This window comes from Mchenga conophoros, linkage group LG9 (genome assembly GCF_057382185.1).
Source record: "Mchenga conophoros isolate Kocher_MC1m ecotype Shallow Benthic linkage group LG9, M_conophoros_male_GT1.1, whole genome shotgun sequence".
Lineage (NCBI taxonomy): Eukaryota > Metazoa > Chordata > Actinopteri > Cichliformes > Cichlidae > Mchenga > Mchenga conophoros.
In genome coordinates this window covers 34,717,749-34,741,540 of record NC_140534.1, presented here as the reverse complement: position 1 = coordinate 34,741,540, position 23,792 = coordinate 34,717,749, and the positions used below count along the sequence as shown (strand labels likewise).

Below are 23,792 nucleotides of genomic sequence, written 5' to 3'. Positions count from 1 at the left end.
TTATGTATTTGATTTATATGAGACTTCCAGTTTAATTTATCATCTATAATCACACCAAGAAACTTATGTTCAAGTACTCTTTCAATTTCCACACCATCTACATGAATCTGCACTTGTGCATTTCTAAGGGAATTCCCAAATAAGACTATTTTAGTTTTACTTAGATTTAGAGATATTTTGTTCCTGTTAAACCATTTTTTAAAATTTTGTACATTTCTGAAGTAACTGTATCCAGCAGCTGCTTTAGATCCCCCCAGAACAAAAACTATTTGTGTTGCCTGCAAATAATACTCATTTTGATATATCAGATGCCTGTAATATAGTTGTTTAGAGCAGCACTGAAGCCCTCATGTGAGTAATTCCACCTTTGAAGAATTTGAAGCTCTGATGCCAGTGTGGGGCTTAAACCCACGATGCGCTAACCAGCTGAGCTAATTGGCCAAACAAAACCAACGGCTAAATGAAGCACCTCCACAATCAGAGAAAAAAAGAAGGTTCAAGCCGTTTAGCTGGTGTCATCAGCAACAACATGCTAAGCTAAGCTGACTGCCCAAAGCACGGGTCCTCTTCAGCTAATTCCTCTGGAACCGGAAAATAGCACAAACTGCAGTTCCTGTGATGTCCACCAGAGGCTGCAGCAATGAGCCGAACACCAAAGACTCACATGTCAAATGTGACACTGAGGAGTCAGTCAGCCCACATGATGCACACAATGGCCAGTTTGGCCTAACCTAATATTCTGACGTTGAGAGTTAGGGGGCGGGGCCAGATTAGAGGGTTCACAGATGAAGGTCATCAGCGCAGGTTTGAAACGCTTCACTTCAGGGTCAGTGAGTTTTATTTTGAAAGTGCTGACCGGAAGCGGTGCTGTTCATGACTGAGGAGTGACAGTGTGGGAGCATCCTGACGTCTTCTGTCGGAGCACAAAGTGGAAACGCACCTCCTCCTACTCCTCTTCCTCCTCATGATGCACGAGCACGCGCTTCATCCTCTCAGAGCCGTTTGATTTCATGTCGGTTTGTTTCCGGTTGGGCTCTAACGGAGATCTCTTTTGTCCGATGGCCTCCTCCTCCTCCTCCGTCCTCAGCATCAGCACCACCGCCGGAGGGCCGTCGGGCCAGTCAGGACGGCCGGGATTGAACCAGCAGCAGCTCTGCCGGAAGCTCTGTGAGTAATTCCCTTTAAAATGCGGGTGAGCGCGTCCTCTGGGATGTTTCAGGTTTCCACCTGCAGCCCGAGCACGCGGAGGGTCACTTTGAGCCTGAGCACGAGCCTCAAACATCAGGAAACTGCTGCAGATGTGCCAGATGTTCCAGTAGCCTCTGGCAGCTCCTGCCTTCACGCTAGGACCACAGACTGCGCGCCTGACGCGATTAATGCCGCGGCAGATGGAGACAGCTGGGTGGAGAGGGGGGTGGAGGGTCTACGGGCCAGAGCACAGGGTCGTCTGCAGGCAGCAACCCCCTCCGTGAAATTAGAAATAAAGACAGAGGAGCACCGAAAAGAACAGGGCGCAAAATAGGAAACAGTGAGAAAAGAAGAAAATTAAGACGATAAAAAAAAAATACAGAAAACCAAACTGTAATAAAAATAATAATAAAAATAATTTTTACAAAAATGTGGAGACATTTGGAGACAAAGAAACTGCATGAAATAAAAATCTAAAAAATATGTCGAGATAAAGACGCTACAATAAAAATAAGAATTAAAAAAATAAAATAAATAAAATAAAAACTTGTAATAAATAAATAAAAACTGCACTTAAAGGAACTGAGTCCGAGGTAATAATAATAATAATATTAAAGCATGAAATTCAAAATAGAAGCTAAATACACCAAAAGAATCAAGAAAATAAAAAAAAATTAAAATCAGAAACATATTTTGTAAAAATATTAAAAAATCATCGAGACAAAGAATTATCAGATAATAATAATAAATGCTGCAGTAGAGACAAACGAGCCCATAAAATACTGAATGAAAGCTGAAAAATTACATCTTTCCAATAAAATGCTGAATTTCTCTGATATAAAACTCTTGATTGTTTCAGTTTTTTAAAGGCTCGTCTGCAGTGAACAAACAGGAAGTTCATGTTTGATGTGTAATTTAAAAAAGGAGCTTTCCTTCGGCAGCGACGGCGCATCATGGCGGCGCATCATGGCGGCGTCTTTGCCTGTCGAGTTAGCTTAAGCTCTTCCACATCCTGCATGGATTCCCTCCTTACAGGGGACCGGGTTGGACCCTTTGGTGGCCCGGTTACGGCCCCTGGGCCGTATTTTTATTTCTGCAATAAGAAACGTAGCTGATATTTTTACTGATTATAGAACAGCAGGAGCAGCTGTGCATGTCCACTTTCACATATCTGTAGCTCTGACCAGCAAACATGCCCGTGCAGGCCCACAGTGGGTGGGGATGGGTGAACTGTGGGGGTGTGTGGGCTGGTCAAACACTTATCTGTGGGTAAGCCCACTGCAGCCCACAGTAAACCCACATTTATCCGGTAAGACCTGAAACTTGAGCCATGATCTCACAGAGCAGGCAGTGAAGGGTGTTTCCTCGTTGACTTCTGTAGCACCGCAAGTCTCTCTGCATCCAGGAGTCGCCCTCTGCTGGCCACCAGAAGAAATGCAGCTTTCAGCTTTGGCCTGACTTTTTATCTCTGTGCATCCATGTGTTTGGTACCATTTTCACTATGTCTGAGCTCTAGTTTAGACACACTGAAGCCTCCACCGCCTGTGTGTAGGAGGTGGTGGAGGAACAAGCCCTCGTTGTGTGCAGAACTCTGATCTTCAGTGACTTCACTCGTTGATGATTTCATGTCCTCTCCATCTGTCCCCTCTCCCAGGCTGAGGAGGCCCGACTGACCCGTTCATCTTTACCGAGTGCAGAACAGCAGGACCTTTCGTCGCAAGTGGCTTCGCCATGACAGAGCAGAGATTCAGCGACATGACCGGATGAAACCTGAAAGAGCCACGATGGAGAGCAGGAGGAGGCGGGATGTCGACAGGAAGGAGAATTAGGACGGGAACAGCAGCAAAATCCAAAAGCTGGTGTTTTCTTTTTCTGCCCAAAGGTTAGAGGACTTTCTGGACTTTGAGGACGTTCAGCTTCCCGAGAGCCGACGATGTAAAAGAAGACAGCGGTGATGATTGTCCCTCTATAAGCTGCAGCAGCAGATTGTGCAACATACACATGATTGTCTCACAGGAAAGGATCAAAGAGTTCCTCGTCCTTTAGCTGAAATCTGACATCACGCGTCACAAACGCACAGCAAATACGATTGTGTTACTGATACAAAGGGCAACTAACCGTCCTGCAGGTGTTACTCTTTAAAACTGGACTGGAGGAAGTGCTCGGACACCGTGTCAGAGGGAGGCAAACCGTTTTGGGCATCGGGAGTAGATCCAGAGGGAGACCCCATGATGTCTCACCTACACGCCGGCCTGAGCTCGGAGACGACGGAGAAAGCTCGACTGGAGCTGAACGAGAACCCGGACACCCTGCACCAGGACATCCAGCAGGTACACGGCTGCACCACACAGCTGAGTCAGATCAGGCAGGTCTGCAGAGTCAGACGAAGCTCAGGTGATGCTGTATCTGCAAATCACTTCCACCACACTCCTCCATCAGTCACACGGGCGTAGAGACCAGCTGGTGACCCCCAGCAGCCACTGGTTGCTAGGGAAGAGTTTTCCCCAACCAGCTCCAAGTAGATGCACGAGGTTTCTCTGTTCTCGCTGCACGCAAAACCTCCTGATTGCTTTGGTTGCACTTTATGACGTGTCAACAACACTCGGTGGTTGGGAGGCAAAACTAAACTCTGCTGATAGCTTCTTCTTCGGTGGTGTGGGGTCACTGCTGACAGTAGACAGTACAGATGTTTCTCGTCAGGCTAAACCTGTGACGGGAGAATCTGCACCGTCACCTCTTCACACATCAGCTGCTATTACTCACGTAAAACTAGCTGATGGATGGAAACAGACATTGCACTTCATTTTCTTTCAGTTTTCCTTCACAGATAAATTATTATTTTTTATCAAGAGATTCTACAAACTTGTGTACATTGTATGCATCTTACTTTCTCAAACATTTCTTTCCCAATCATTTTTACCTTTTCTTGTTAAACAAAAGACAAATTCAAATACAAAAAACATCATAACAACACACGAACAGAAAATTGAGAAGAAAAAAATGAAGAAAAAATATTTTAAAAATAAATTAAATAAATTAAAATTAAAAAAATGTAATTACAAAAAACAAAAATTAAAATTAAACAATAAAAAAAAAAAAAAAATGTTTTCTTTTTTTTGGCCTGTCCCGTTTGGCTCTTTTGCATCAGAATTATTGTCTAAAGGCAAAGAAAGATGCCCAACGGATTTACTTTACCAAACTGACCATCCCAGCCTTGCCGTAATGGTCCATTTGATTCACCTTTTATTGTTTATTTTATTTTCACTTACTGAATACGGGACAGACTTGACTGGGGGAAAGAAGGGGAGAAAGAAAGAGGGAAAGAGAAACAGCTGAGAAGAGGGACGGGGGAGAAGGGCAAAAGACAAAAACCAACAGAACGGGCAGAGAAAAAAAATGCATATATCAATCACCTGGATCACCTGCTGAGAAAGAAAAAAGAAAAACAAGCAGAAGAGAACAAGAGTAATAGAATAAACAACATCACAATGATATATGGGAATATGACAGTAAATACTAAATATTAAACATTATTGTGCAGCACATAAGATCAACAGAACACAGTGTGCTTTGAGGTAGGAGCCAAAAAGGGTGTAGTTTGTGGGTGTGATCACCCGTGTGTACACCTGTGAGCATGGACGCGCTTGTTTTTTGTTTTTTTAAAAGGTTTCTCCATGTAATGATCTGCTAGAGGGTGTGGGGGGGCCACAGCCCCGTCCTCCAGGGCATGAAGCAGGTATGGAGGAGATCAAAACTCCAGACATCCAGAGGCCCCCAGAACACAAGAGACCAAGGAAGACCAACAGAGGGGCAGCTGCGCCACTGTCCCGGAAAGAGCTGAGGAGAGTCCCAGATGAGGGCTCACTCAGCAGCCGCGGAGCAGAAGCCAGGGGGAGTTGCAGTGACGCGCCCGTGAGCTCCGCCGGCAGCCAGCCGTGCCTGAGTGACCGAGCCCCAGGCCGAGAGGCCGGGGGCACCCCACCTCCGAAGTGGCCCGAGCGAGCCCCAGGCTCCAGGCCCCGATAAGCGGCCGCCAAGGAGTGAGCCGGTGTGTACCTGGACGCCCATCCCCGGACACAAAGAACCACCAACGCACCGATGTCTGAGGGGGTCCGCCACTGGCAGGGGAAGTGGTGGTAGGGGGAGATAGGCCTCCAAACCTTGGAGGGCCTGAGATGTCCCCAGAGAGGTGGCGCCTGACACCCAACCTGACATATAGACACAGACATACAGGCACACACAGATACAAACATCCATTCCCACCCTCATGCTCTCATATGCACTTACTCCACACTCAACCAACGTGGAGACAGACATAAAGAGACGTTGTACACACGATCACACTCCCCAAGCGTACTCTACGAACCGGGTCTAGGTGCCCCCGCCCCTGGAGGGGGGAACTGCACCCAGACCCAGGTGATGTTACCCTTTTCCCTGCGGTGGGGGGAGGCAGACCGCCCCGACTCCGCAGCAGCAGGGAGGCCCCACACTCCAGACCGCAGTCGGACGGCCAACTCCTCCTCCTAGCCCCCCCGCTCCAGCAGGTCGCAGAGAACGGGGGTGAGAGAAGACTCCAAACCTCCCTCCACCCGCTCATTGTAATGTTGATGCATGTGTGTTCTAAGGTGCATTTAAAACCCAGGAGGGCATGGAGCTACCTGCCAGAGAGCAGCAGGTAAGCGCATGGTCCCTCCTGTTAGCCCTCAATGTCTACGTGTATTTAAAATTGAGAGGTGGGCACCGATGCCAGGGGTGGGGTGTACACCCTGATGGTACTTTGGATTCCGTGTAGCGTGCCCACCCCCAAGATCCTATATGTATGTGTAATGAGAGTGTGAGTAATGTGAATGTCTAAGTTGTGGGATAAAATTGAGGCAGAGGCAGCCAGAAGGGGACGGGGGGGGGGGGGGGGGGGGGTAGCCTCCTCTGCACCCTGGTGACATACCCCTACTCCAAGGCCCTGCATGTGTGGGTGGTTGTGGTGGAGCGGGAAGAGGGAGGCAGCTGGAGATGGGGAGGGAAGGAAGGGAGGGGCAAGTGACCCCTCCCTGGGGCCAGCTCCCCCGCTGACCCCAGTAGGCACCCCCATACTCCGCGACCCGCCAGGGAAAGGGGGCCCAGGCCCATCCAGACCGGGGCCCAGTGCAGCAGCGCCTCCCGGCCCCACAGAGCCCGGGACAGTCCACCCAACCCCACCACAGAGAAAACTGCACCCACCCCACCATCCACTCATCTTCCAGACTACATAAGACAATAAACACCCAGGCTGAGATCTTGCTCCACCTCTCCTGTATCTCCCCCTCCTGCAGAGAGTTCCTGAGGAGAGGAAAGCTCCTGCAAGGTGTGACAATCTCCCCCACCAGTTGAAGAGCCCCCCAGGTGGCTCGATGCACCGGCGGCACCCTGCTCCAGGGGTGGGCCCCCATGCACCCACCCGCCCACAACCCCGGCAACACACCAACCAGGACCCAAGCCCCCGAGGCCCGGCCCGGGCCCCAGCCCAGAGACGGAGCGCCCCCAGAACCTCACGCCCATCCCGGACCCACCCAGGGGCAGCCAGGCTGGTCAGTAACCCACGTCCGTCAGCACAGACCCTCCCCAAGCCCCGCTGCACGCAGCCGCGAGGAAACAGTCACCGGAGAGCCAACAGAGCCCCTAACCGGACATGACCGCTACCCCGGGTTGAGCCCCCCAAGGAAGATGCCTCCGGGGAACCCCCCGACGCCCTAAGCCTGTCCCTACCCCCACACCAATCACAACAGTGAAGGCGGGACCAAACTATGACCCCCCACCCCCACTAGGTGATGGAGCTGATAAAAGGAGTCCAGAGCAATTGATCTGATGTGGTGGCAGAGGCTGTATCAAGACTAATGTAATCTAATAGATAATTTCTATATTGGTTAGAATTAAGATTATTTTTATTTTTCCAGTTCATGAGGACAGTTTTCTTGGCTATGCATAGGGCAGTGAAGATCATATGGGCTATATTCTTTTCTGAAGTGACATTATCTAAGCTGCCCAACAAACACACTAAGGGGGAGGTTGGAATGTTACATTTCAGACACTTTGATAAGTCTTCACATATCTTGCGCCAAAACCTCTGAACTGGTGGACAGAACCAAAGAGCGTGGATATAATTGTCCGGTGAATTGGTTTGGCAGTGTGAGCAGTTGTTGGTAGACGTAAAGCCCATCTTGAACATCCGATGACCTGTATAGTGCACTCTATGTAATATTTTGTATTGAATTAATTGAAGACTGGGATTTCTAATTAGATGAAAGGTTTTTAAGCAAATCTGAGACCAGAAGTTTAGGTCTAAGTTAACTGATAAATCCGCTTCCCATTTTGCAATAGGAAGTGATATTGATTCATCTGTTTTAGAAAGCATTCTGTATATTTTGGATAGTAATTTGGGGGGTTTAAGAGTAAGAAATTGAACCACACTTGGTGGTGTTTGTAATTCAACTTGACCCGGTTTAAATTTCTTTTTTACTATGGATTTAATTTGTTGATATTCTAAAAATCTTTTCTTGTTGATCCCATATTTTGTAACTAGTCTGTCAAATGAAATAAATTCTGTTCCTTCTAGTATATGTTCTAAATATTTGATTCCTTTACCACTCCAATCTGAAAAGTTTATCATATTATTGTTTTGTAATATGTCAGGGTTGTTCCAGATAGGTGTACGTTTGCATGGGATTAATGAAGACGCCGTCAATTTTAGAAACTCCCACCATGCTGTCAGAGAAGAGCTGATGTTGATGCTTTTAAAGCATTCATGTCGTTGGATGTTTGAGCTGATAAATGGTAGGTCTGAGATCTCTAGATTATTGCAGAGTGCTTGTTCTACATCTAGCCAAGGTTCATCTAAGAGGGTATGTTTTAGCCATCCTGAGATAAACTGAAGCCTGTTGGCTAAGAAGTAGTGCTGAAAGTTAGGCAGTTCTAGTCCTCCTTTATCCTTGGTCTTTTGTAGTGTTTTTAAGCTTATACGTGGGGGTTTGTTTTTCCAAAGGAATTTGGACATACATGAATCTAGAGATCTGAACCAATCTTGTGGCGGTTTAGTTGGGATCATTGAGAATAAATAATTTATTTTTGGTAAGACCATCATTTTTATAGCGGCAACCCTTCCCATGAGTGATATGGGTAGACATTTCCATCTAGCCAGATCATCTTCTACCTTCTTTAAAAGTGGGATATGGTTTAATTTAGTTAGATCTGCAAGCTTGGGAGAAACATTAATACCTAAATATTTTATATTTCCCGATTGCAGTGGTGTAGAAGAGGAATTATGGAGGGAGCAATTAATCGGTAGGACTGTAGATTTTGGCCAGTTAATTGAGTAATCTGATATTCTTGCAAAAGAGTTTATCAATTCAATCACCCCAGAGATATTGGTTTGTGAATTTTGGAGAAAGAGTAACACATCATCCGCATAAAGGCTGATTTTATGTTCCACGTTCTTGCATTTTATGCCCTTAATTACTGAATTCTGTCTAATTGCTGCTGCTAGTGGTTCAATAAAAATTACAAACAGTGAAGGGGAGAGTGGGCATCCCTGCCTGGTGCCCCTCAAGAGACAGAAGCTGGAGGATGTCTGGTCATTTGTTCTAACACAAGCTGTTGGGGAATTATATAATATTTTTAACCAGTTTATGAAAGAGGATCCAAAACCAAATTTGTGTAAAGTTGCAAATAGAAATTTCCAGTTAACTCTGTCAAACGCTTTTTCTGCGTCTAAAGAGAATATTGTAGTTTCTAGGTTTTTACTGTATGAATAGTCTATCAAATTAAGTAATCTACGTGTATTTGTTGATGAGTGCCTACCTTTTATGATAATAAATAAATAATAAATAAATAAATAAATAAAAATAAAAGAAGGGGGGGGGCTTAAATCCTGTGCCTTAAAAAAAGAGTAAATTTCAAATTCTTTTCAATCTAGTCGCAGGTGGGTAAACTGCATCGTTCTAACTACTAGAGAAAAGATCTGAGATATTCCACAAACAGTGTCCACTTGTGGATGCATTTTGCAGAACTACCCGTCACTGTGAGTGAGATCGTCTCCGCCCTCGAGGATGTCTGGACACCATTAAGGCATTTTGATGCAGATGGAGGCGATTTCCAAAGAAGTCAAATACAGCCAAGCCAAGATCTCAGTTTGCTGGGGAGTCATATTAAGAGGGTCTGTGGAACTCCAAATATGGCAGTCAGAGGGTCTTCTTGGATCTGAATTCCAAAAACCCTGAAAGTACGGAAAAGAAATCACAATGTGTTCAAACTTGGACAGAAGAAAAACACACGGCTTAGGTTGCAGGAGGAGGTGTGACATCTGTCCATCGGTCTATAACTGAAGAAAACTTTAGATAAACGTTTATTACCTTAAACTGCATAAGCTGTAGCACACGGTGTACTTGAACGCGTGATGAGATTCACTTTATCCCACCACGATTCAAACAGTTCAACATCTAATTTTGTTCTGATTTTACCTGATGAATCAGATTAGAGGAAATTCAAATGTTTCTAAGCTCAAGACGTTTTATGAGGACTTAAAAAACGTCAAATTTATGACTGAAGTTTGACACTTTGTGACCAAAAACAAGTCAAAGGATGAATGAAGCATGACGACGATGAATGAATATAATTCACTGACATAAACAAACGTCCTTTAAGTCATGTGATCAGTGTCTCTGCTGCCTTTTATGGATGCGTAACGAGTCTGTTTTATTAAACCCGTCTTTTGTGATGTTTGTCTGACTTCCTGTCTAAAGGTTCGGGACATGATCGTGACGAGGCCAGACATCGGTTTCCTGCGGACGGACGACGACTTCATCCTTCGCTTCCTCCGAGCCAGAAAGTTCGACCAGATGGAAACCTTCAGGCTGCTGGCCCAGTACTTCCAGTTCAGACAGCAGAACCTCGACATGTTCCAGAGCTTCAAGGTCCGATTCTGTGTTTTCAACAACAAGCCATCAACTGTCTTTTTCAGGAGTCGTGTCTGCTGTGTTGTCCCTGACCGGGGGAAACTGTAACCCCTGCAGAGGAATCGGTGTCCTTTGGTTTGGATGCGTTGGTGCTGTTCAGGGAAATATTCCGTGTTGCATCCTTCCCACATCTCTGACGGTCACTCCTCATGTCCACAGAGAAATATTCACACGCTGATGAGCTGAGAGAGGCGTTCTTGGTCTTATTCCTGCAGTTGAAACAGTTTGTGACACCAGGAAGTCTGCAGCAGCTGCTTCTAACTCCTAACTGTAAAAAAGAATAAGGGAGCCGATTCCCAGCATGTGGGGGCTGCTTTGGTCTGTGATGTGTACGATGGGAATGTTGCTGAAGTGAAACACCGACGCTTGGCTGCTCTAACACGTGTGCGCGTTTGTTGTCAGGTGGATGACCCGGGCATTAAGCGAGCGCTGACGGACGGATTCCCGGGCGTGCTGGAGACTCCGGATCAGCACGGCCGGAAAATCCTCATCCTGTTTGCTTCCAACTGGGACCAGAGCAGGTGAAACACACACACACACACACACACACACACACACACACACACACACACACACACACACACACACACACACACATTGATAAATATATTCTTTTCAAACACATTTGGAAAAACACCAGCGACCTGTAGAGAAGCTTTTGCCAGCTTCCAAGAGAGCAATTGAAGCAACCACCAATGAGAGAGCAGCATGCTGTTGACATGTGACTTGGTAGCGAGTAGCCGTCAGGTACAAAGTGACGGACAGCGCCGTTCCAGCACTGCATTAAATATTCATTACATCGATTTGTATAAATCACCTGATTGTTGAATGTTGGGCTTTACCTTCGGTGCAGCGTGAAGTGCTCTGCAGTATGAGGTAAAGATCCGACCGTGCTCAGCACGCCGGCGCTGAAACTGAATCGAAATGAAACACAGCTTCACACTGACCGTCAAACCTGACAGAAGCTGATGTCAAAGTTTTGTTTCGAAGGTGCAAACGCGATGAAAAAAGCTCACGTCTGCAGCCTCTCTCTGCAGGTAGACCGTTTTGGTTTTCAAAATAAAAGCAGTGACTTCAGACTGTAAATCTTTGCTTCAAAGCGAGGCCCAGACTCGCCGTGATGTACGTGCGCACCCACACGCGCTCAGCCGTCACCGCATTGATCCAAAACACAAAGAGGCGAATCATGAGTCACTGCTCCGACTAAAATAGAGCTCGGAGCTGTGGTTAAAGGGCCGTCACGCTCTCCGCAGCCATCGATCAGCTGCTGATTAACACCCACGCCTCCCTCTGACAGGAACTCCTTCACTGACATCCTGCGGGCCATCCTGCTCTCTCTGGAGGTCCTGATAGAAAACCCGGAGCTCCAGATCAATGGCTTCATCCTCATCATCGACTGGAGCAACTTCTCCTTCAAACAGGCGTCCAAGCTCACGCCCAACATCCTCAAACTGGCCATAGAAGGCCTCCAGGTAGCCCCGCCCCCCATCCTCTTCTCTGTCTGCGAGGTTCACATTGAAGACGATGTGAAACGACCTGCTCTGCTCTCCTTTCCTCAGGACAGTTTCCCGGCTCGCTTCGGAGGAATCCATTTTGTGAATCAGCCCTGGTACATTCACGCCATGTACACCATCATCAAGCCGTTCCTCAAAGACAAGACCAGGAAGAGGGTGAGCTGGAGTTCCTGCGCCTGTTATTCTGGCACTAATGTCAGACGTTACGAGGTTAACCTTCTCGCTCACTGTCCTCAGATCTTCCTCCACGGCAACAACCTGAACTCGCTCCACCAGCTCATCCATCCCGAGTGTTTGCCGTCCGAGTTTGGTGGGACGCTGCCGCCGTACGATATGGGCATCTGGGCGCGAACGCTGCTGGGACCCGACTACAATGACGAGACCGAGTACACGCTCACCTACGACGCCCTGCACGTCAGGGAGAACTGTGGAGGAGGAGGAGACCAGGACATGATGAAGAGGTGAGGATGAGCGAAGGGGCCGATGCAGGAAGTTAAATATTTGATTTCTTTCTTGAAACATTTACAAAACCTGAACTCACAACAGGAAAACACAAATCTGACCACAATACTAAACAAGGCTGACTCACTACACAACACAAAGAAACACAATCTAAGATGTGACGCGTCACAACATGAAGTAAAACTCACAGAAACTAGAAACTGTTACAGTTCAAAGTAGGTCTGATACATTTATTCTGATATTCTCGTGAAATGTTTCTTAGCTCGGTGTTTTTAAACAGATAAACCTGTAGAAAGGTGCGCGCCCCGCCCCCAAACCCTCGCCATCGATGGGTCACCGGGTCGATCCTGAGAAGTTACGGATGACACGGCCTCATTTTAAATCTAAAAAGCTTCTGCAGCTCACCCAAGGCTTAAACCTGCTGCCATCTTAACGAGCTGCTCCATCCACAGAGTGTAAATACACAGCGCTGTGAAGCTAACTGCCCCCAACACTAATAACTGGGTGCTCCGCTGAATCCAATACAGTGTTTTTTAATCAACACAACTGTTTTTTAAATATCTTGCTGCATTTTGTATAAGTTCATACTCAAGTTTAAAACAACAACTACACTAAAGCTATTCTGTTATACCTGTATGCAAAAAAAATGTTTCATAGTTCAGCAATACTGATCAATCTAATAAACTTAAACCTACACCATCCTCCCTATTCTGGTATTTTAAAGAGTACTTAGCATAAATATTAAGCAACCTAACTAATAGGGTTCCAACTCCCAGCAACAACAAACATAAATAAATAAAAAATAGGGAACCACCCCTCACGCTCCACCTCATGATGCTTAATCGACGTAATCAACCTTAATTTGATGCAGTGTGAAACAAAATGCACAGAAATCAATTATTTTTCAAGAAATATTAAATAGATTCAACATCTTTCTTCAACAAAATTGCAGACAGCACAGATGGTACCTTCCCAAAGTAAAAAGTACTATAGCTTACTAGGGTATATATATTAGACTTAATAGTTACTATATACAGTAATTGACTTCTATTCATTTTACATCAAATTAAAACTTTGGGTGTCAGATAATTATTTATTAAAAGCTCGACATTTTAAATGAGAATAAGAAAGAAAAGTATGTCTTTGTGCCCCCTTTTCCCTGTTAATGCCCTATCGGCCCCCCTGGCTAAACTTTGCTAGATCCGCCCCTGCACAGTTACCAGCGTCAGCTACGTAGAAAAAGATCCTGGAGTAGAAAGTAATATTAAATACATTCTAACAACAGCTGATCAAGCTTAAACGTGCTGCTGTTGTTCAGCCGCTGGTTTCCTCTTTCTGGTGCAAAGTGGGCCAAAAACAAACAAGACAGACGATCAGCTGATCATTAAGCAGTTTCATGATTGAAGTAGCAGCCGGAGAGGCAGTCGCTCGTTAAGCTTAACGCAGGAATGCTTTACAAACATTCAGAGATGGACTTACACACTTGCTTTACTTCTCTCGGGGATAACTTTGTCGGAGATGAAATGCCGGGTTGCTAGCGAAGCTCCACATGCTATCCAGACCACCGACAGGTCCCGCATGCCACAGCCGCTCTATCACGTGATGCATACTGCTCCGACGTGCTAACGTTCTGAGGTGAGTTACGGCGTGTTGCAAGTTTTGTGAGGTGCTTTCGTGATATTTAATGGATCGGATTACATTTTTTATTTTTCTCCGATATCCGATCCAGTAATTTAGGTCAGTATCGGACCGATACCGATACGTAATATCGGATCGGTCCATCTCTAATATACACACACACACACACACACACACACACACATATATATATATATATATATATATATATATATATATATATATATACAGTCTGTATTCTGTTAGCTTGCTGAATCAGTGGGATGTCCATCTTTCATATACAGTCTGTGTGCTGGTCATCTCATGGGAGGAGTTTGTGTTTCAGGTCTCAGTCGGCGGTGGAACCAGGAACTCTGCGACAGACGGACAGAGAGACCAGCACACCGCTACTGGCCCTGGACTGAACACACGCGCACACACACACACACACACACACACACACACACACACACACACACACAGTCTGACCTGTCTCTGAGCCGTCTAATGCCTCTCAGCTGAGCCTCTCTCCAGCCAGCAGTATCTGTCCTGATGTTCACAACAACAAGCAGCAGCAATACAAACACACAAATCAAACGTGTGTGTGTTTGTGTCATCGCCTGTTGTGCACCAGCGGCGTTTATCTCATGACTTCAGATACGGGACAGGATGAAGTTTCTGTGAACAGAGTCAGAAACAAACAAAAAGGGCCAAATGTGACAGAGTTGAAACTTTATGTAAAACCTCACAAAGACGTTGCTATGGAGAAACAGTTACAATCAAATTTAGATTTGAGAGGGTTGCACCAACAAGGTTCATTTAAACAGAGACAACATTCAGTCACAACATTAAATCCTTCTGTTATTTAGTTTTCTCACAAAGAAAACTACTGTTCCCATTTTGCTTCCAGGGATAAAAACAGGAAGTACAAGGTTGCCATGGAATCAGTCCAATAGCTGAATTCAGTATTAGCAGTTACTGTTCGCAGTGTGTGCATAAATGTGCAGGTAGCTGTTGCTGGGTTACTGCGATACCGAAGGAAACTTAAAATCGTGCTTATTTTCAAGGAAGTTCTGCAGACAGTTATTTTCAGATTGTTTTGGTCGTTTATCCAAAAAGCCAAACATCGTCGTAGCGATATGTGAGTCACTGCTGCTTCACGTCTGTGTTTCATCGAGTCATAACTCGAAAAGCTTTTTATGAGCAATAATGCACATTTGTGCAAGTTAATTAAATTAGCAGCGTTATATCTGGATCTTTTCTGGGATTTCATCAAATAAAAGCAAATGTACTTTATAATTCACATGTCAGTTTTTCTATCACTGAACAGATCTGCGACGTGTCTGAGTAACAGTGGAGATAAAAACGAAAATATGAGACATTTTTAAATGTTTTAGATCACATTAAAGATTTATTATCGCTAAAAATCTACATAGGGTTATTATATTTAGCACATAAGATATTTTTGTAGTGTAGCTATTAAATGTATTGCTAAGCTTACACCCACCCATTTGTTACTGCTGCAGTATACAGCTGATAGTAAATTAAACAACTCGAAATCTTTAATAATATCAAGAATAAAATAGTGTTTTAATTACATAATAATTGAACATCTTGGGTTTATTGTTGACATCACTGCACGTCTGAATCTTTAAGAAAAAGCCTCTGTGGCTTCTCAGCAGCTAAACAGATAAATGCTTCCCTCTGGAGGTGGTGGAGACCAAAAACGGGGCAAAAAGACACCCAGTACTAAATTGATGGCGTGGAGACAGATACCAGTTCAGATGTCTGAAATGCAGAGCATGCTCTGCTGCCCCCCAGTGGGGCTGCAGTAAAAGCTGCTTTAAAGAAACATTTTGAATAAATTTAAAGGCGAGTCTGTGTTTAAAGGAAATCCTTTTTGGTGAAACCCAACCTTCAAACCTCTGAATGTGAAAATAAACTTTTAGTTTTTATGATCTTTACCTAAATATGAATGAAAACTGTTTAATTTGAGCCAAATCTTTCTGCAGCTTTGGGAAAATCTCCGTAGGAAAGAAAGTAAGTGCAGGCGGGAACGTTCCCGCGGCTCAGCCAGCGAGGCTGGCGTGAAGGAGACTTCACTTTGGTAGAATAGTTTCACCTATTTCCACTTTGCACAGGCATTTCAAAATAAAAGCTCTGGATCACATGCATGGAATGATTTTGCTGTGGAGAAACCACAGGATGCCAAACTCTCACCTTTAACCTCTCCTGCAGTGAAGGAAAACATTGTTTGTTGTTTTTTAATCTAATGTATTTGAAGATTGTATATTATTATTAATATTATTGTTATTAGTATTATTGCACTGCAAAAAAGTGACACACCGGGCTAAAATGTTATCCTGAGATTTTTGAAGTCGATTCACTTCCTGCAGCAGAGAAGATTCAGGTTTCAGTTTAACATGCAGGTCGATGATTTTTCTCTGGACATACCGTCGAGTATTTGTAAAAAACACAACGGTGACTTTGTCAGATTTTTTTGCAGTGTGTACGATTCGTCATCAGGGCTACACCCGATCTCCACTCGACTCCAACGTAATGTATTTCCTTTCAATGAATGTAAAGAAGTAAACATTTACACCAAAACTGCTCAGTGTGCTTTATTTTGACAGTGTGTCTTTTATTTTGAAGGGTCGACTGAATTATTTTTGGCTGTAAACCCGACTTTTTTCCTTCTTTAGTCATAATAAGGTATGTGCCGTTTGTACGCCTGGCTAACGGGGCTGGAGAGCACAGGCTTCACAGCCTCCAGGTTTCAGTCTTTTCAGGGTTAAAATAATCCCGTGACGGACGAGCTGGAGCACAGCACGAGGAACCAGAGCCAGCACACCTTCAAACACTTTCGCCGCCGCCGTAAGATCAGCTGAAGAACAAAAGAATGGAAGAAAGTCAGACGAACAAACAGAATCAGAGACTTGTTCATGTTTTTATTGTTTTTATTTTTAATACAAATATAAATCCTCTTCTGTGACGCGTGACCGTGTTATTGTGCAAAAGTGATGAAAGAGTGAAATTAAAAACCCGCCTGGATGGAAAATAAAATGCATCGTGGTCGAGCTAAAGTTAAGGCTTCTTGTTTCACGCTGTTACTGAGCTGCTTTGAATCCACTCGACGGACGTTTTAGTGTTTTACGTTGAGCACACACACACACACACACACACACACACACACACACACACACACACACACACACACTCTTTTAGTTTCGTGTCTTTCTTCAGAGCAGAACGATCTGTAATGCCGCGGCGATCCGGTCCGTTCCGGTTTAATCGAGTACCGTATGAGTTCAGTTTGATGGCAGTCAGTAGTATGACCCCGAACAACGATGCGTCCATCCTTCAGGCTGATGTTTGGTCCTTCGACCGTCTTTAGTAGTTTATCCACACGCGAGCAAACAGACACCTCAGCCCGGCTCACACAGACTGTCAGTGTTTGCAGCTGTTTGAACCACAGAAGAAGAAGAAACCCCGCCTCCATCCTCTCCTGCGATTCGCCCTCCCGCCACCGCCTGCCGGTTCTGGCCGGTCTAAATCGGGCTCAGAGTCTGGCGCTGGTGCTGCGTTAGCTCCGGGTGCCACACGTCCACGATGAAGATGAGGCGGTAACTGTCGGCTTCCTGCCAAACCTCGTGCTCAAAGGAGTCGTCGAAGATGAGGACTTTACCTTCCTCCCACTCCCTGCGGACAAGGACGCAAAAGAAGGGTTTACAAGAGTTTCCTCAGCAAAACAGAAGGAAATGAGGCAAGGTGATGAGGAAATAAGAGAAAGAGGTGAAACTAGGAGATGAAATGAGGACATAAGGAAATGACAAGAAGCACAGGAAGGGGAGAAGGTTACAAGAAAAGGAAACAAAGAGGAAATAAAGAAAGAGACAAGTGGGGAGACACAGGGCAGAAGGAAGGAAGCAAGGGAGGACTCCACAAGGAGAAGAGACATGCAGAGAAGAACCAAACACAAAAGGTAAGGAAAGGAAAAGAGAAGGAAACAAAGAGAGGAAAGTAAAGATGACGAGACAAGAAAAGGAAACATAAAAGGCTGAATTGAGGGGAGAACAAGAGAAACAGCAAGGATAGGAAACATGGAAAAGAGACAAGGTTAGAGAGGACAAAGAAGGAATTAGGTGACAAATCAAGGAGAGGAAAGAAGAAAAGGAGGCAAAACGAGGAGAGTAGGAAGACATGATGAAGGAAAAAAGGAAATGAAGAGAGCCGGAGAAGAGGTTGATGATGGAGGAGGAGGACGGGAGCGATGGAGGCGGGCGGCGCACCGCGTCTCGTTGGTGCAGCGGATCTTGCAGCCACGTTTGGGGATGACGAGGCCGAGGTGCATCCTCAGCCGGCAGTTGGTCGGCCCGGTGTGCGGCCACACATGAGTGCCGGGCTGCATCACCGAGAACTTAATCTGCACGGAGACAGGAAGAGCGGATCAAACACGGCGAGTGGCCTCAGACCGTGAAACGCTGCGAGAAATCACATTCATGGCACATCTGCACAGCTGTTCCTTCAGGATTAACCTTCACAGCTTAGAGTGAAGACACTCTCCTCATCCTCAGAGCACACGCTGCAGAGGACACGCCCCTTCCTTCGTCTTCACACCAAAAGCTTTTTATTCTACGGCGAGCCAACAGCGTCAAAATTCATCTCATTGGTTTTTCCCTGGCGTCTGCTGCTCTCTATCGCCCCCTGCTGTTTGTAAATGTCATCCTAAGCCCTGCCTGACCTTTATTAGTCTGCAGGTGTGCATTCGCTGTCAAAATAAAAGACGCACCAGATAAGAAGTAGCAGCGCGTGTTTGCGTGCATATAAAACAGTGTTTTTGTCCGCTGCTGTGGGATTCTCACGGCACATTCTGCACCACATCCCTGTGCGTTCATCACTTCTTTGAAGCCAGCTCACCTATTCTGACAGCGAATGCGCACCTGCGGACCGCTTATGTGCCGTGTTTATTAAACCTACGAGAGGAACACAAACTGCACTTCTACTAATGACCACTTGGGGCTCCCACAGTGAGTCTGCCTGTTAAAATCCCAAACTTCACCGCAGAAATAACCGTGTTTACAGCCTGTACCTGTCCTCGCTTGCAGCCCGTCGCTTCAGGGAACCTCTCCAGCAGTGCGCAGGTTTTCGGGACACCCTGACAGGCGTTTCCAACTTTTCTCCCTGAACGTGAACACAAAGGAGAAAAGACATTGTTGATAAACACAGTAACACAGCTGTTAGTCACATCTAAAAACTGTAAAAAACACAAACGCCCTGATACCTCCCACAGACAGAAAAAGGGGACAGTAACACCTGTAATAAGAGGCAGGACAACACCTGATGGACTATAAAATATCTCCCGTGCACCTTGTTGCCAGAGCGTGTACTGGCCCCAGTCTCCTTTCTCCCTCAGGTTTTCCTCCTCGGGTACAAAGTGTCTGGTGCTTTGGTCCAACACAGCCAGAGCCTCCTCCCTGATGGTCTTCCAGTTCCTCTCCAACACCTGAACGCGGCACACAGAAAATGGCCGACGTTTAAAACCTCGAAATCGCACACGTGAATGTTCTGGCAGCCCGGCAGCGCACCTTCACCAGGTCCGTGTATCCGGTCTCTTTGGCCGTCCACCAGGGCTGCGCCTTCAGGCCGTTCACGTTGTAGAGCGATCGCTGCCACAGCGACGCAAAGTGGCCCCGTTTGTGACCCAGCTCGTACCAGTCGTACGCCTGCAGACACAGACGCGTTCAGGACAACACCACAATAAACGGTTAGAGCGTGGTGCTAATAACGCCAAGGTCACGGTTCAAGCCTCATACTGGCCATGATGTGTAACTTTAAGCCTCACATAGCTTGTTAGCTCCTTCACTGGGTCTCGATTTAAAGAAAAGCTTTTTTAAAACATGCATCTCATTGTTCAGACGCTGATTAAATACAGGAACATGTGGAGAACCCTGGCTGCAGACTCAAACCCAGACCGAGTCTTCATCTGGGCCACGTTAGCTCAGCTACGTCACCGACAACTGTGTTGGCCCAGAAACAGACACCATGTTTTCACTGTGTGCTGCACCCTGAACAACGAGAGCAGTAACATCACTATGGGCCAACAGAGTGTGATACTAATAACACGAAGGCCTCGGGTTGCTGTGTTCACAAAGTTGGGTGTGAAGATGCGATCGCACACTCGTGTCGTTAACACGGCTGCAGTGGCATCCCTGTGAGGTTTGATGTGACGTGCTGAGGTGTAACTGGCCTGTAAATGCGAGTGAAATATCTCAAAGGCAGGCGCTACTCACGCTGTTGTCCCCGACCCTCTGCAGAGCGTCTCCGAGGTGGAAATAAAAGCGCCCGTCGTCGGTTCCCGGCTCACCTGACTCCAAGCCCTCCTGGAGAGAGAGAAGGGGAAACGTGACGTTCAAATTCTGCACGATTCACATTTCTCCGTGGTTGAGGCTTAGATATCCTTTCCTTTAAAGTTTGGCTGTGTTTAGTGTGGACATCCAACTTTGAAACAGGAGATATAGATATAGAGTGGCAGAGAAAAGGACATTAAAGAAACTGATGGACATTATGGACAATGCTGGGCATCCTCTGCACACGGCCATAAACAATCAGAAGAGTCTGTTCAGTGACAGGTTGCTTCTCCCAAAGACAAGAACTAACAGACTTAAAAACTCCTTTGTCCCACACGCCATCAAACTGTTTAACTCCTCTCTGGAGGGGAGAGGGAGGGGAAACAGGAGGACAAAGGAGGGGGGAACAACTAAGCTGTAGTGCCTCTTCACCTCACTGTACAATACCTTGTGCAATACTTTTTGTAAATAGTCAACAGTGCAATAGACTCAATACTTGAAATGTGCAATTCACTTGTATTTTTATTTTTTATTCCTATTTATTCTATTTATCCCCTTTGTATATTTTATTTATATTGTCTCTGTATTTATATATATGTGTGTGTGTGTGTGTATATATATATATATAACAATTCTGTAACTGTAACTTCGGTCGTTGCTGTGCTTTTTTTGGAAGTCGAATTTCCCAGAGGAACCCACCCGAGGGATTAATAAAGTTCTATCTTATCTTATCTTATCTTATCTTATCTTATCTTATCTTATATGACAGGAAACAAGGAAAGGCAGACTGTGTGTATTTTAAAGTTTACATCCAGAGCAGGAAACACTTTTCTCTTGCCCATTTGTTTCTTGAAATCTAGTATTTCATAAAGTAAATGTGGTTTCTTTGACCATGTGTAACACAGTCCCCATCACGTTGGTGAAACACACGCTGAAGGTCCCACATGTGCACACAAACATGAAAATGTGTGTGCTTACTTTAAGGTACGGTATGCTCTCTGCAATCTTATTTTCTGACTTCAGGATGAATCCGTAGTGAACTTTAGCGAAGCCGTTGTCAGGCGCGACTCCCAGAACCTTAGTGGACGGAGCATAGAGAACAGAGAGCCAATCAGAGACCTTTACAAGGCGAGAACCGCCAAAACAAAAAACTGAAATAACTCGTGTGTGTGCTAAAGCTGTTGCCATTCGCGCACCTCTTCGTAGATCTTCTTGGCCCCATTGTTGTCACCTAGCAACAGGTGAGCGACGCCCAGGTCGTTCTTCAGGCCGATGTCTTCAGGAAAGAGCTGAACCAGCCTTTCCAAGGTCGCCAGAGATCCTCGCATCCGACCTGAGAATATAAGAGGAAGTCAGAATACTGGAAAGGTAGTGTGGTGGGTTAGCTCTGGTTATTACCTAAGGTCAAATGGAAACAGGAAGGGTACACGGCCTCTCCACGGTCTCTGTGTTCAAGCCCCATACTGGCCACAGAGCCTTTAGATTATTTAGTAACTGCGCTCATATATGTATTGCTTTTACTACATTTGTGTTGCATTACTGTGCGCGTTACCCAGGAACTGCTGCCTCTCAGCTCGTCTCTTCAGCGTGGCTCTCAGGAGGTCAGAGGTCACGTCAGGGAGCTCGGAGGCCTCCCTGTAGGTGTTGATGGCCCTCTGAAGCATGTCGTTGCTGCGCAGCTTCTCGGCCATGTCGTCCTCTGCCTGCACACAGAACCGTGTTAATGTCGTGCGCCCGACGCAGTATCAGCTCGCCGTGATGCGGGACCGTCGCATACCTGGGCTTTCCCGTAGCGAGCGCGGGGGCTCTGCGGGTACTGCTGCACCAGCCTCTCAAACGCTTTCAGCGCCTCGTCCGGCTTCCCCTGACAGAGGGACAGACACACTGATTACATCACAGCCTCAGCAGGTTGAATGCTGGCGTTGGCGCCGATCCAGACACGCGAATGTTTATTCCTGAGACGAATAAGAAAGTTACCGCCTTCTTTTACTGTTTGATCTGCGGCTCGTTAAACTGTTGCCTTTGTTTTGCATCATTTTACTTCTTGCTACCATCAAGACTACGATGAAACTGTCTGACACGAGGACGCCCAGGAACGAAAGACCCAGAGTCCCTCTGCTGCTGAGGATACATTCATACGAGTCACCAGCCTCAGAAATCACAAGTTCACAGCAGCTCAGATCAGAGCCCAGATGGATGCCACACAGAGCTCCAGTAGCAGACACGTCTCTGCATGTTCAGAGGAGGCTGTGGGAATCAGCTGCTGAGAAACCAGGAGTGAGGAAAAGCAACAAGCAGACGTTGTTTGGGCCAAGCAACACGAGGAGTGACGGCCTGATGAATGTGTGAAGAGCAGTAATGAAAGCAAAGGGTGGCTGTTTATAAGAATCAAAACATGTTTAGAGTAATTTCAAAGTTTTTGTTTACTACATAACTCCACATGTTCACTCAGAGTTTTGATGCCTTCAGTGAGAATCTACAATGGAAATAACAAACAAAGAAAAAACATTTAATGAGGAGGCGTGTCCAAACTCCTGACTGGTAGTGTCAGATGTGTGTAAAGGCTGCAGGCATTCAATGAGCAGCATCTGGCAAACGTGGGGAGGAAGAACCCTGACAGGAAGTGACCTCTGCACTGTGAGCCTGTCGCAGCAGAACTAACAGCCCTGATAACCGAGTGGAGTTTGATGTAACGAGGAGACTGATTTTAAACTAGTTTGGTATTTTCATACAGCTCCTAGTTGCACCACAATACCCGACTGCAGCAAGAAAACGTGACCGACAGACCAAACTGAGGCTGAACGGTTCAAAGCAACACTAAGCAGGTTTTCAGGATAGTGACTTTGGTTGTGTCCGAGTTCAGGAGCAGAAGATTGCAGCTCGAGTCTCCCAGACATGCTGCGGTTCACCAGACTGTTTCGTTTGGACTCAAACTGTCAGGAAGATGAGAGCTTGCTGAGGGCTGAACATGAGCTTTGTGTTTTATGTCTGATTGAAGATGATCGTGAAGGAAACCTGCAGACAGCTGAGCGCAGCGTCAGGCGGGCTCAGCCGTCTGTGCAGCTGTTTGCAGCTGTAATTTATGTATTTAGATTTTGTACCTTCCTGCGAAGCTTCTCTGCAGCATCGATCTCTGCTTTGATGGTTTTATCCAACTTGTTCAGTAATTTTGGTTTCTTCTTCTTTGCTGGAGAAACAACAGAGAGGAAAAGATTTGATGATAAAACTGCAGAGAAATAAAAAGCACGAAGCTGAAAATCTGCACGTTACAGTCAGTTTGCACCTTTTTCTGTCAGCTTGTCCTCGGCCTGTTTCTCTGAGGTTCCTGGACGGACACAGAATTACAGCGTTATCGTCAAAGATGGAGACGGTTTTGTTTTTCAGCCGCTTTGTCTGGTTTTTGTGTCCGGGTGTGTGGTGCAGGATGAGATTTCAAACTTAAAATTATGATGCAGTTTAACTGAATGTCTCAAAGGTAGGTGGAAGGAGTCATGTTGTAAACTACAACCCAGATTTCCTGATGAAGCATAATCCATGCACGAGGGGAAGGAAAGCAGCAGCAGGTTAAAGCACGTCTAACTGGGAGGAGGCGCTGCAGAGATCATGTCTCTGCTGGCTCAGCTGGAGGGGGCGCTCTCCTCTGGACAGAACCATTCAACTCAGAATAAATCAGTAAATCT

General features: G+C 45.9%; 2 protein-coding genes across 8 annotated transcripts in view; one reads left to right on the top strand and one right to left on the bottom strand.

Annotated features, from left to right (window-relative positions):
* The first annotated feature begins 880 nt into the window (after positions 1-880).
* LOC146567771 (clavesin-1-like) lies at positions 881-16,372 on the top strand. The gene is made up of 8 exons (XM_085287802.1): positions 881-1,167; positions 2,843-3,518; positions 9,960-10,130; positions 10,575-10,693; positions 11,470-11,644; positions 11,732-11,842; positions 11,924-12,147; positions 14,112-16,372. The coding sequence occupies exons 2-8, from the start codon at positions 3,417-3,419 to the stop codon at positions 14,188-14,190; spliced, it is 981 nt and encodes a 326-aa protein (XP_085143928.1). The 5' UTR covers positions 881-1,167; positions 2,843-3,416; the 3' UTR covers positions 14,191-16,372.
* Positions 16,373-16,693: 321 nt separating this feature from the next.
* Positions 16,694-23,792, bottom strand: part of LOC146567767 (aspartyl/asparaginyl beta-hydroxylase-like) — a 52,545-nt gene continuing 45,446 nt past the window's right edge. For all 7 annotated transcript variants that reach the window (XM_085287801.1, XM_085287794.1, XM_085287798.1 and 4 more), the window contains 12 exons: positions 23,396-23,437; positions 23,214-23,299; positions 21,890-21,976; positions 21,665-21,815; positions 21,309-21,445; positions 21,091-21,189; positions 20,056-20,145; positions 19,351-19,488; positions 19,133-19,268; positions 18,855-18,946; positions 18,055-18,188; positions 16,694-17,464 (listed from right to left, as the gene is read on the bottom strand). In XM_085287801.1, the coding sequence (XP_085143927.1) occupies positions 17,314-17,464; positions 18,055-18,188; positions 18,855-18,946; positions 19,133-19,268; positions 19,351-19,488; positions 20,056-20,145; positions 21,091-21,189; positions 21,309-21,445; positions 21,665-21,815; positions 21,890-21,976; positions 23,214-23,299; positions 23,396-23,437 (1,343 nt within the window). In that variant the 3' untranslated portion in view covers positions 16,694-17,313. The remainder of the gene's footprint in view (positions 17,465-18,054; positions 18,189-18,854; positions 18,947-19,132; positions 19,269-19,350; positions 19,489-20,055; positions 20,146-21,090; positions 21,190-21,308; positions 21,446-21,664; positions 21,816-21,889; positions 21,977-23,213; positions 23,300-23,395; positions 23,438-23,792) is intronic.